This window comes from Podarcis muralis, chromosome 15, assembly GCF_964188315.1.
Source record: "Podarcis muralis chromosome 15, rPodMur119.hap1.1, whole genome shotgun sequence".
Taxonomy (NCBI): domain Eukaryota; kingdom Metazoa; phylum Chordata; class Lepidosauria; order Squamata; family Lacertidae; genus Podarcis; species Podarcis muralis.
The window spans coordinates 43822904-43836499 of record NC_135669.1 but is presented as its reverse complement, the minus strand read 5'-3'; the positions used below and the strand labels follow the sequence as shown (position 1 = coordinate 43836499).

Here is a 13596-nt window from a genome sequence, read left to right as displayed (position 1 = left end):
GCCTCTGCCGAGGGGGCGAAGGCAACACTCAGCAGCCCCAAGATGAGAAAGGAAAGCTGCAGCAGAAGGGGAAGGCTGCCAGGGTACAGGATGAAGAGAAAGAGGGAGAGGGAAGACACCAGTAGGCAAAGCCGAGCAGCTGGCTCCTTGCTTTAGAACAAAGGAGGAAAGCAGGGCAGCTGAGCAAGGGGAAGCTTCTGGGTCTGTCTTCAGGAGCAGCTAAAGGAAGAGGAGGCGGCAGGGAGCATAGCTAATGGCCACTGGGCACTAGACCTAGGATGGATGGCCCAAGGCCAGGAGAAGCTTCAACTGCTACGGCAAAAGGCTTGCTGGGGAGAGTGGAAGCAGGGGTGCTGCCGTCATTAAAAAGTTCCAGCTCGCCTTCTGAGCCATGGCTCGGCAAGAAAGGTGCCACTTTTGAACACTGAAATGAGAAGAGGTTCTTGAGCAGGGCAGAGAAAGACCTGAGGTAAAGAGGCTACGAGCAGGACTCCGCAAAATTCTACATCAATGGTAACCCAAATTCTGCAAAGCTAAGTGCCACGACCTGTGCAAAACGTGCAAGTTAAGCAAATGTACATGGTTTGCTTTATTTATGCGCAATTTAATTCTGCATTTTTGCTGTTCTGAGTAATTAGTTCTGCTTCTGCTCCACGTCCTTAAATTGGAGCATCAACCGGAGGGGGGGTAGGAATTGGACACTTAATTGAGTTCACAAGTCCCATCCTCACTCCCTTAATTTTAGGCAAACTGTTCCTTCCTGTTAGCCTTTTATAGATGGCAGCTAAGGGGGCCATCACAAAAGGGTTTGCTCTCTCCCCCACACCAAACACTCTGTAATTTAAGTTCTGTACCTTGAATATATTAAAACAAAAACAACGCCAATGTTCTTAACAAGCAGAACAGGAGCATATTAGGAATGTATGAAGCTGCCTTATACCGTGCCAAATCATTGTTCCATCTAGCTCAGTATCATATACACTGACTGGCAGCAGATCTCTTTGATTTGATTTGATTTGAGTTTCTACTGAAATGAGGCTGCATTTTAATGTTGTATTTTAATCTTGTTTTTAAGTTGTATTTTAATCAATTGTTTTTATACTTTGTGTTAGCCACCCTACGCCCGGTCTTGGCTGGGGAGGGCGGGGTATAAATAAAATTTATTATTATTATTATTATTATTATTATTATTATTATTATTATTATTATTTAGAATTTTCAGGCAGCCAGCGCTCCTACCTGAAGATGCCCGGGATTGAACTTGGGACCTTCTGTGTGCAAGGCAGTTGCTCTACCACTGAGCTGTGACCTTTCTGTGGCTCTTCATATATTCAGAGCCCTGAATATAGATCAAAACAGATAAGCTCCTGAAACCATTTCCAATGGTTTGAACTGGGGAGCTCACAAAAGTTTTGGAGGTCTAGACGAGAGAGAGGGTCTGAGATACTTCTGCCCACCCACTCACATTTCTCCTAGCTATTCAAGGCCAAATATTGGTGGCACATATGTCAGGGATTCTTTAGTTGTGATTCCTGCATTGCAGGGGGTTGGACTAGATGACCCTCGGGATCCCTTCCGGTTCTACAATTCTATGACTCTGTTATTCTATTCTCCCCTACCAGTACCCTGGGCTGAGACACCACCACATACCTGATAAGATAAGAGCAGGCTGAAAAGCAACCAAAGGGTTCATCCTAGGACCAGGAAAAATTCAAATCTCTAATTCAGCCACAAAGCTCACAGGGTGGTTGTTGCGAGCACAAAATGTGTGAATAGGGGAGAACCATGTACTACCCTGGCTTCCTTGGGAGGAAAAGCAGGATGCAAATGAAACACAAACTAATGAACTTCACCAGTAGCAGAGCGTTTAAACAGGGGTTCCTCTTGGCAGAGGCACTCAGCTACAAACAGAATAGCAGAGAGGCTCTGGGCACCATATAATCATAGTTGTGTAAAACTGAGGCCCAACCAAAAAGTGTATTGAGGGAGTTGTTAAATTAATGACACGAATCAGGAGAAACCCAGCCACCACTAAAAGAAGAGCTGCGGCGATGGGGTGGGGGGCAGCTCAAGGAATAAAAAGACTGGAAAAAGCTGGGGGTGGGAGAGGAGCCTAAAGGGCCAGAGACCATCTACAAGCCTGTCCCAGAGGGGTAGGTTTCCAGCCCTGATGGCTACAGAAGGATCCCTCCTCCTTTGGATACAGAAGGATCCCGCCACCATCCATTATCCTAGAACTAGGCCAGAGCTGTGCAGGGGGCACCTTCCCACAGCGATAGCTTTCAAGCCGCACCAAGCGATCAGCCTAACAAAGACCCAGCTTAAAGCGCACACAGGGGAGTGGTTCTCTGGGAACTGGCAGGTCCCACCACCCGAAGTGTATATGATTGGGCACAGGGGAGGCAGAGAGAGGTAGGGATGGTGGCTTTGGAAATGGTCTCCATTAGGGGTCTCTTGTCAGCATCAACAACAAGGCCAGGCAGGAACCTGGAGGAGTCACTTTTGCTTTCTACATCCCGTGGGCTCAGAGGAAGTGCCGTTCTGCCCCATGGCTAGCACTACTGCTTTGAGGTTTTTCCTGCCATCGAGCAGTATACAAGTTTTATGAAATGAAAATAAATAGGACTGAAAATCTGCTGAACTTCACAGTGCTTATCAGACCCAGGACTCAGCTTTTACCCTCCACATGGGCACGGTTTTTCACCATGCATGTGGATGTTTCTCTTTCTCTGCAACTCTCTCCCACCACCCCGCCCCAAAAAATCCCTGTGCCCACAGGAGAAAATAGAAGAAAATAATGGCAGCAGTGTTGGTGCAACCCGCTTTGCTTCCCAACTAAGAATGAAAGAATCTGTCAGCTTTGGTTTCTCTTTCTCGCAATCTTAAATTCAGTTCACCACTTTTCCATAACAGTTTGCAAAGGGCTTTTTTATTTTTAAAAGTCTTCGTGGAAATTCATTAGTGTTTCAGTGTAAACATCTCTCAATATACACATGTTCATATTTAATTTGCCTAATACAAACATTTTTGCAAAGGCCCCTAACAAAACGTATTTGGTAAGTGGTGTTTTGTTGTTGTTAATGGGGGGGGGGGGCTGTTGCTGCTATTGATATTAATTTTTGTATCTGTGTTTTGATTATATGGAAATTGTTCAGTGCAATTGTGAATTTTTTGATGTTCTATTTATTGTTGGTGACTACTTTTGTAATGTTGTAATTATATATTTTTTCATGTTGTAACCTGCCTTCAGCATGGTTTGAAAGGCAGCATACAAATAAAATTATGTCTGTCTGTATGTAATCTATGCTCTCTCATAAGCATTTTTATACACATGCCTTGGCTGGAGAATTTCACTGCAAAATTCAGAGACGTGCAAATTTCAAAGGATTGCTGCATTTCCACTTGTGGTAATGTTTCAGATGAGGCAAATTTAGTTAAGTTTAAATGAGTTTAAGTTTAAATGAGAACTGAATTGAATTCCTTCCTTCCCATCCCTAGTCCCAACAAAAAAAGTGAAGATAATCTGCCAGCCCCCTCTCGCACTTACAACTCTAGGATCCCACACAAAAACACGGAGGGCCCTACAACACACCATGGAGACTGCACACAAGAGAAAGAAGGAGAGGCAAGACCTACGTCACACACAAACTTGTCCTGGCCTAGAAGTTAGCCCAAGCAAATACCACCACCCCCTCCAGTGCCCAAAGCCAGACGGACTTACAGCCCCATCCTCTCTCTCGTTTTTTTTCACTGCTAAAGGTTTGTCTTCATCCTTCACCTGAGGAAGTCAAATACAGATAAGGAAATATTTCATTCACGCCAGGACAAACAGTTGAAACGTGCACACACACACTTTTTCACTAGCACATTCCGGGCAGTCCATATCACAAGTAGGATGGTAGCTTTTCACAAGCACTGACGTGGTCAGGATGCTCCCAGTGGACCTTGTGTTAAGCTGCTACTGGGCAGAAAGCCCATGCTGGAGAAAGGCTGTGTACAGACTCCCATCAACTCTGCATCCAGTAGACTCCCACCACTGGGTTGGGAAGCAGCAGACACCCATCACCTTACCCACAATTCATCTCTCTTCTGTGGTTTCTTATGAAATACGACATTTTGATGCAGGGGTCTTTTTCTCTTTTTCACCAGGAAATATCTACTAATATTTTCAATTACATTTTAATGGATCCTTTTACTAGTTTTATTGTAGTCTGCAGGTTGCATACCACCTCGATATATCTTATGAAAGAGTGGTATATAAATATTTCAATAAATAAATTCCGCCCCCTCAAAAAAACCAAAACACCCAACTTTTATCTGAATTGAGAAAAAGAGCGGCCTTGCTATGTTCTAAGCCAGGAATGTGTACACTCAGCCCAAGTTGGTAAAAAGTTCATCTCTGCAGGACAAAGAAGATGACAACACATATTTCATTAGGATCAAAGCAGGAGCAATGGTGGGTGGGGTGCCTCAAGAGTGAGGAGGCAACAGCAACTGGGAACCACCATGATCAAGAGAAACCTGGCATCACAAGAATTACACACTTTTGCTATTTTCTCATCACCCACACCCTTACTCCCCAATCTAGCAACCTTGAAGCCCAGCGAACACAGAACAGCAAACTTGGAACAGGAACTCTGGCAGCAAGGCTGCAATGTGATACACTCCCACCAAACAGGTAGATAGGTTGGTAACAGAACGACACAATAACGTATTACTCCAAACCTGGATTGTGAAGACATCACAGTAACCTGTCAGTCAAAAGTGCATTTTAACACCACTGTGTGCAGGGAGGTGCTGGTTCCATTGGCTCTCAAACCACACAAGCCATGCATTGGTGCAAGGGGAGGATGGGGCAGGAAGGAAGGAGGGGGGGACACACATTGTTACCGCAAACCTGGGCTTCTTGGGGGCTCCTCACTCCTTGTGAGACTCAAGCACTTGGAAAGCTTAAAATGCTCAGAAATAGAGCTATAAATTAGGTGTGGAGATATGAGTCAACAGATGGCACGAACTATTATATTAAGAGCTCCACACTGAGGTCAAACCCAGGTTTACAGTAACAGCACTCATGATCACACAGTACTTTCAATATATCAGCCTCTACCAACTGGTACCCTCCAGATGTTTTGGACTACAACTCCCATCAGCCCCAGCCAGCACAATGTAGTCCAAAACATCTCAAGGGCAAAGGCTCCAATATACAGTGGAGTTAGTAGCACACATGTTATTTCACAGGCAGATTATTCCACACAGTTGCTATGCAAAGGGCTTGGAGGGAGTGGCTGCCAGTTTGTTCAGTCCATTTGGAGTCTCTGAGAAATGGCAAGGAGGAGAACAGATTCTCCCCAGGGACCTCTGCTCTTCACACAAGCCAAGAGGGGGCCTAGGACTGACCACTGGCATTCCTGCCACATTTCTAACGTGACCTCTACTGCTCCGAAGCCAACTCCCTCCTATGCCAGGAACAAGCACAACCTGGCCCCCTTTTCAATGTGCTGCCGCGACTCATGTGCAAAGTGCCCCGTTTTAGGAGAGCGAGGGGGGTGGGGAGGGAGAGAGAGGAGGCAGGGAAGGCTAAGAACCACAATAGCAAAGAGACTTCCCTTCTGCTCCCAGAATGCAAATCGTGATGAAAAGGCCATGGCTGCCACGCTGGAGAACCTAAACCCCTGACTGGGAGAGAAAAAGGTGGTAGAGGTTAAGAGTCTGCAGAATGGGGGGGGGGGGAGCCCTCTGGGTCCCAGGCAAGACGGATCGAGGAACCACAACAAGGGGAAACCTGGGGCAAAGGATTCCTAAGCAATCATGCCTCCAAATTCCCATTCTCTTAACCTCGGGTGCTGAAAATGAAATGCTACTCACCCTCAATAATTTTTCAGGTAATTCCACCCCACCCGAAATAAGCATTTGCTTTACAGGCAGTGCAGGGCTGCAGCCTTGGGATAGTGACTTCCGCAGGCCCTTTTAAATGCAGTGACCTCCTACCTTCTTCCAGTGTAGAAAAACTTGATCTGACAACATTGCCTTAGCTCCTTGTGCCTTCCTTTCTGAACCAGTCTTTAATTAAGGCTCCTCCCCCCCCCACACCCTTCACCTGTCATTATTAACCCATCACCAGTATTGTCCCCAGCTATAATTTGAGATGTCACTTCTTAGGGACTTCTGAGTTAACTGAACAGCACTTGAAATGTATCAAGATACAGGCTGTGTGGGTTATTCCTTTCTGCTTGTCTTAGTTCTCCTTTTCGATTAAAGGAGAGGCAGCCTTCTTTGGCTAACCCAATCACATTTGCAAAAGGGTTGACAGCAGCTTGAGATCCGCAGGCAGGTGCCTCTAAGAGCAACTGGTGCAACCAGAATCCTCCATGCAGGTGTTGCAGCCTTTGCAAGGGGGCACAGTAGTAGAAGGGAGAGCATATCAACCTCTTAACAGGTGAGCTTTGCGGATCCTATAACTGTTTCATGAGCTGGAAGTCCAGGATCAAAATTGAAACAACTGGCTGAGCCCACACAATGTGACCTGGGTTCCTTTATTACAGACAGGGAAGCACAAACTTGTAAATGTAAGGAAGAGGCAACCTCAGCCTTCACACAAGCTGTCATGTCTCAGAAACCACCCAGGCTATAACTCCAGCAGCGTTGAATCTCCTTTTTCACTGAAGGGAGAAGGGATTTGCTACAGATCTAAAGCTGTCTTAGGGGAGCCAAGAGTGAGATCTTCTCACTGCAGTTGCCCCAAAGGCTTAGCAGACAGGTACCAAGGCTCCTAAGACATTTGTGCAAGGGATGGATACAGATGGGGCACAATCACTCACTCTCTGGTTATACAGCATCACCAGCGCCCAAGGCTTATGACAGACACGAAAGGAAACCTGCTCTCACAATACCACATACCTGATGGACTCATTGTCACAGAAGGCCAGGACAGTCACTGAGGGATAATATAATTTTATAAATGGAATTATCAACATGGGTAGGGCACACATCCCCTCCTCTGAGGCCAGTGTGGAGACAGAGGCTACTAGGGTGGGTGGGGTTGCAATCTAGTAAAAAATGATGATATTCACTTTTGTAAGACTATGTACAATGTTTATTTAATCAATCAGAAAATATGTATATCCCGCTTTCTGCCTCAATATGAGACACTCAGAAGAAGTTCACAATCAAATGCAATTAAATAACTAACCCTGGGCAGACCAAGCACTGAGCAGGACATCAGTCAAACAAGCCAGTCCGTTCCCAAGTCAAGTTACTAGATGAGAATTGCTGGAACAGCCTCTCCTCTATTCCACTGGGAGGACGCATGGCTTGGCTTCTCCATCCATCAATGGGGCAGCTTGGGCTATGGAGGAATCCCTGTGCTAAAGTTCATTTTATGGACTTCTGTCTCCACCACCTTGCAAACATACTGGGTGGCCTGGCTCGAACTAATGGGTTTTGGCACGGTGAGCAGGACAAGGCCCCCAGGAACAAAAGCCACCGCCACCAGCTTAGCATGTACAAAGGCCCAGATCACACTGCAAGTAAAGAAGCCATTCCCTCTCCACAGGAGAGTGAGAACTACAGAAAAGCAACAAGGAAACCAGCTCCTGGCATATCACCCCCAGCTCCTGAAACCCAGAGACAGGGAGGGGGAGTGCTTACTTTGACGTATAATGTAAGAAGAGTTTGAGGGAGTTGGGGATGTTTGGCCTGGAAAAGAGGAGAGTGAGAGCAGATAGGATAGCCATCTTCAAATATCAAAAGGGCTGTCACATGGAAGATGAAGAAAGTTTCCCTGCTCCAGGAGGAAACTTGAATCCATTGGTTCGTAGGACACGAACCAATGGATTCAAGTTAGGAATAATTGTCTGATGGTAAGAGCTGTTCTACGGACTTCCTCAGAAGGCGACTGATTCTCCTTCCTTGGAGGTTTTTCAGCAGAGTTTAGATGGGCATCTGTCATGGATGCTTTGGTTGAGATTCCTGCATTGCAGGAAGTTGGACTAGATGATCCTCAGGGTCCCTTCCAGATTCTAAAAACCTGCTGGATCAGCTTAGTGGCCCATGTACTGCAGCATCCTGCTCTCAAAGTGGCCAATCAGATGCCCCAAAGGGAAGCCTGCAAGGAGGACCTGAGCACAACAGCAACTCTCCCTTCCTGTGGTTTCCAGCAAGTGGCATTCAAAGGTCTGCTGCCTCTGACAGTGGAGGGAAAACACAGCCATCAGGGTTGGGACCCCATGATAGCCTTATCCTCCATTAACGTGTCTTTTAAAACCATCCAAGTTGGCGGCCATCACTGTATCTTGCAGGAGAGAATGCCATAGTTTAACTAAGCAAAGGGTAAGGAAGCCTTTTATTTTGTCTATCCTGAATCCTCCAACGTTCAGTTTCCTTGGATGTCCCCAAGTTCTACTGTTATGAGAGAGAGAGAGAGAGAGAGAGAGAGAGAGAGAGAGAGAGAGAGAAATTGTTCCCTATCCACATTCTCCATACCATGCATAATTTCATACACCTTGATCAAGTTGCCTCTTATTTGCATTTTCTTACCTACTGCATGCTGTCATTTGCACCTCACTTCCAGACAGAGAGAGGCCTTTGCTCAGCAGTTATTCTGAGATGCTGACTCTGTGTCAGGTGCCTGCAGCTGGCTGGCTGGCTGGCTGAATAACCCAGCCTTTGCTTAAATGGCCTCGATGACAGGCCCCAAGTCAGACTCTGGCTTACCTCGCCCCTAACACTTGGCATTGAACACAACCCATTCAAGGGGTTAATGGAAAGATGGGAGCAAAGCTTTCCATGAGCCCTCAAGTAAAGCAAAGCACTGAATCTCCCACATTCTGACTTCACCAGACTCTCTGCCCAGCCATTTTCAACTTTTTCTCAGTGACTCATAAGGGCAAGAAACCTGCCTAAAAAAAACAATTTAAAAGGAAGCTGCAATTCTCAAGGCTACAGAATTCCACACTGAGGGATCATAGGGCATGACTGTGGAAGGGCAGCAGGCACACAGCTCTGTCTATTACTACGAACAGCAGCTCAGGGCACACTAATATCACTCTCCAGGAAAGGCACCACAACACTCACAACTGAGACATAACTGTCTCATCCAGTCTACACTCAGTCTCGTCTTCCACTCAAGAGGAGCCAGAGGCTGAGCCCTAATCAGCACAACAGACCCTCTAGGGAAGTACCCAAATGGTCACTCCAGGCCTTTGCAAGAGACGAGTCCCACCGGGGCAGGGAGGGGTGGGAACGAGAAATGAAATCAGCTTAGAGGCTTTGCTAGAAGTTATAAGCGAGTTGAGGTTAGACTCTCCCAGGCTGGTTAGCTTTCCCACCACTACCGGTAAATCACACTCCCCACACAACATGTAGAGCAATGGAACTGGCCAAAAGGGAAACCTGGGGGGCCCTCACACCTCCAGACTTGCCACACTGAATACTCGCTAGGGATTTTTTTAGGGGGACAAAGGGAGAGAGTGGCAGAAACCAAGTCACTCCCCAGTACAGTATCAATGACTGGGAAACCTCAGCAGAGCAGGTCTCCAGCCCCCTGCTCAGAAGCAACTATAAATAGGGTAACAATGGAGGCCTGCTTTGTAGATTTGGAAGAGCCAAAGTAAAGCCCGCCCGCCCCCTCCCTTAAAAACACCAGCCCCCTCTCTTCCAAATTTTCATCACCATAAAGCAAGGCACATAATGAGGAAGAGGAGGGTTGCCACCTTACCGAAAATTGGGGGAGGCCGGAGGCCCAGTGAGAGAGGCAGCAGCAGCGCGGGCGCCCTGGCAGGGCTTCCGTTGGAAAAGACTGAGCGAAACGCGATAGGTAAGCCAAGTGTCACTTCCCAAGCGCAACGGCCAGAGGCAGAGGGACAGCTGAGCTGATACTGTCTGCCTAAAAATAGCCAAGAATGCGAGGCAGGCCTGGGAGAAAGGGGGGCAGTGGTGGTGGTAGAAGCTGGCTTGCTGGTGTCCAGCTGCCCCCTGGTCTCTGCCTTGAACAAGCAGGGCTTTTACAGTCTCTCATGGGCGAAGCCACATTTGGCAAGGGAGGGGGGAGGAAGGAGAGAGGAGAAGCAGCCTCATCCTATACCGGGGAGAGGAAGTGATGTGGGTGTCTGGCACATGAACCGTTAGTGCTCCTGCACGGCAGGAAACCAGCGCTCAGGAGGTCTCCTCCTCATCTGGTGGGGGTGCTATGTGCGAGGCCAAAAAGAACTGCACAAACTTCAGGTGGAGAAGAACCACAACCAATCAAGCAACCTCCACCAGACGGACAAAAGGAGAGTTGGTTAATAACCAGAGACAGCCATCGTAGGTGCATTACTTGCACTGTGCTTGCCACTAGGAGAGGGCGTGTCAGTCTGTTTCTGTACTCTGTCAGTTTCAAAAGTGTTCATTTTGCAAGCCTGTTCTGTGGCATTTTCACAATAGTCTTAGCATAACAAAAAAGATCCACATGGAAATTCATGTTTTCTCACAAAACCCAAGCTTCAAAACCATTTTTCTTTCAAAGTAAGAACATAAGAAGAGCTCTCCTGGATGAGGCCAGTGGGCCATCTAAGTTTAGCATCCTGTTCTCACAGTGGTCAACCATATGGCACAATGGGAAGTCCACAAACAGGACCCAAACTCAACAGCCCCGTCGCCACATGTATTCTGGTATTTGTGGGGCATACTGCCTCTGGCAGTGGAGGGAGAACACAGCCATCATGGTTAGTAGGCACTGATAGCATTATCCTCTGTTACTATTTGTCTAACCCTCTTTTAAAGCCATCTAGGTTGGTGGCCACCACTGCCTCCTGACGGAGCGAGTTCCAAACTTAAACTATGTGTTGCATGAAGAAGTAAAGGTAAAGGTAAAGGTACCCCTGCCCGTACGGGCCAGTCTTGACAGACTCTAGGGTTGTGCGCCCATCTCACTCAAGAGGCCGGGGGCCAGCGCTGTCCGAAGACACTTCTGGGTCACGTGGCCAGCGTGACAAGCTGCATCTGGCGAACCAGAGCCACACACGGAAACGTCGTTTACCTTCCCGCTAGTAAGTGGTCCCTATTTATCTACTTGCACCCAGGGGTGCTTTTGAACTGCTAGGTTGGCAGGCGCTGGGACCGAACAACGGGAGCGCACCCCGCCGCGGGGATTCGAACCGCCGACCTTTCGATCGGCAAGCCCTAGGCGCTAAGGCTTTTACCCACAGCGCCACCCGCGTCCCGCATGAAGAAGTACTTTGTTTTAACTGTCTTGAATCTTCCAACATTCGGCTTCATTGGATGTTCACAAAGGATAGTGTTACGAAAGCAGAAGAAAATGTTTTCTCTATCCACTTTCCCCACACCATTATGATATCATAGCTGAAAACTCCATCACAAAATTCAGAAAATTGAGAAATCTGAACGATAGTCAAGTTTTAATTGGTACATTCAGTTCATATCCATACTTTTCAGAGTTTATTTCTGAACTAAATGTTTAGGAATGAAATCCTTCCACCTGCACTGCTTAGCTACCACTAAGATTATAGTATTCCCTAAATTTCATATGTATGGGCTTAAGCTTCCTTTCAGTGGGATGCAAACAGAGCCACACATGGCAAAAGGGGGGGGGGGAATAGCCCTTGGTTTGCACCCTGCAGATTGAAGGAGAACCCAATAAATTCAGAGAGGGAACTACCATGCCACTTGCCTCTGGGCAATAATTAGGAGTACTCTTCCATTCAGCAACCCCAGTATAGTTCTATTCTCAATATTTCATATGCATGTGGTTATGTTTCCTTCCACCATGTGGGGGCTCTTGATCATGAGCATTTCTTTACATTCCACATAGTTGTTGGGAAAAGACAGCCTTTTGTTTGCACCCTGTGGGTTGAAGAAGACCATAATATTCAGAGAGGCAACAATCACACCACTTGCCTCCAGACAACCATTTCCAAGCCCTGCCTGAACCGTCAATGCATCAAGGAGGGAGGAGGAAAAGAGCCAGGGAAGAGCCTGCCAAAGATGTTTTAATCGCACAACATTCAGCCTTGAAGCAAGGGGTTAGACTAGGTGACACGCTGGCTGAAACTTTTATAGAACAGTAGGTGCTGCTACAAAGCTACGCATGGCCATTTCCATGGCAACCAACGCAGCAGAGCCCGAAATAGGAACAAAATCAAGGGATTCCTCCCACTTGACTGGGGAGGAGGGAAGGGGGGGCGTGTTTTGAAAGACATGGCACACGCCTAAAAAGGTGGACTCACAATGGCCTTCCCTATGGCACTCCCTGGGAGTGTCAAAAGGCAATGTTGATGCATAAGTCTCATAGCCTGGAGATGGCAGGGGGAAACAGAGGGGGAGAGCCCTGTGAGCTCCTACTTCCCACTCAAGGCAGGTTCTGTTGAGTAGACATACGAGCCAAGCTCAACAGCACCATCCCATCATGGATGCTTTAGCAGAGATTCCTGCATTGCAGGAGGTAGGTCTAGAATACCCTCAGGGTCCCTTCCAGCTGTACAATTCTATGATTAGGCTTAGAGTGGTGCCAAAAAGAATTTCCTTTGGTGGGATTCAAGAACGTTAAGAAAAGCCCTGCCAGATCAGACCAGGGGTCCAGCTACTCCACCATCTTGCTTCCCATAGTGGCCACAAGCAGGACATGGGGGCCAGAAGGGTGATCCCCAGGGGCTGATATTCACAATCTTGAACATAGAAGCCAAGCATTATGGCTAGTAGCCAGAGGTAAGTTTTGTCCTCCATGAACCTGACTTGGCGAGTGAGGATTTGTAGAAGGCGGCAACACTGGAGGATAAGGCTATCAATGGCTACTAGCCACAAAGTCTACGTTCTGCCTCCAGTGTAGGAGGCAGTAAATGCCTCTTAATATCAGCTGCTGGGAATCACAAGAGTTCCTGCTGCACTCATTTCCTGCTTGCCATTGGGGCATCTGGCTGGCCACTGGGAGAAAAGGATGTTGGAAGACATGGTCTGATCCAGCAGCTAGGCTCTTCTGATGTTCTTATAAATGAATGGGGGGAGGATCTGCTATATGTTCTTAAAGCCTTTCTTATATGAACTGCTGCTGCTGCTGCTGTTAAAAAAAGACAAAACAAATTATCCTGGGGATATTAACCAGGATAGTTAAATGGAACCTCCACATTCAGGGGCAGTACACCTTTGAGTACAGACAACAAAGGGGGGGGGCTCTTTTGCCTTCACACCCTGTTTCTGAGCTTCCCATGTGGGGTCAACTGCTGAACCAGAGGGACTTTTGGGTAGATCAGGAAGGTGTATCTTCTAACATTCTGAAATTTTCACTTCATTTGCTAGCACTCCCTCTCCCTCTCTTCTTTCAGACAATAACTAGACAGGCTGCCCCATATTGTGGCCACTGCCCGCCCCCCACCCACGCGTCTCTACAAGAGGCCTGTATAAAGTCACATTACTCTTGGCAGGGAGAACCCCTCCACTCCAAGAGCTCTGCGCGTGCTAACTGCTGACAGAACGTGCTATAAATAGGCCCTCAGAAATCGAGGAAGGATGCCAGGGCAGAGGGGCTGAGGGGGGCAGGAGGGAAAGAGAGAAGAAAGAGTCATTCAGCAGTTCAGCTTGCTGCTCTCATGTCTTCTCAAAGCC

General features: G+C 47.4%; 1 protein-coding gene across 7 annotated transcripts in view; it reads right to left on the bottom strand.

The window, feature by feature from the left end:
- The window catches only part of MYO18A (myosin XVIIIA), a 145997-nt gene that overhangs the window by 97561 nt on the left and 34840 nt on the right, over positions 1-13596 (bottom strand). The window contains exons 1-3 of one of the 7 annotated variants that reach the window (XM_077919597.1): positions 9716-9865; positions 5609-5676; positions 3722-3780 (exon numbers count right to left, since the gene is read on the bottom strand). The exons of 5 other annotated variants lie outside the window; for them this stretch is intronic. In XM_077919597.1, coding sequence (XP_077775723.1) covers positions 3722-3780; positions 5609-5645 — 96 coding nt within the window. In that variant the 5' untranslated portion in view covers positions 5646-5676; positions 9716-9865. Of the gene's footprint in view, positions 1-3721; positions 3781-5608; positions 5677-9715; positions 9866-13596 lie in introns of those variants that run through there. One more of the 7 variants, XM_077919598.1, reaches the window with a different exon arrangement.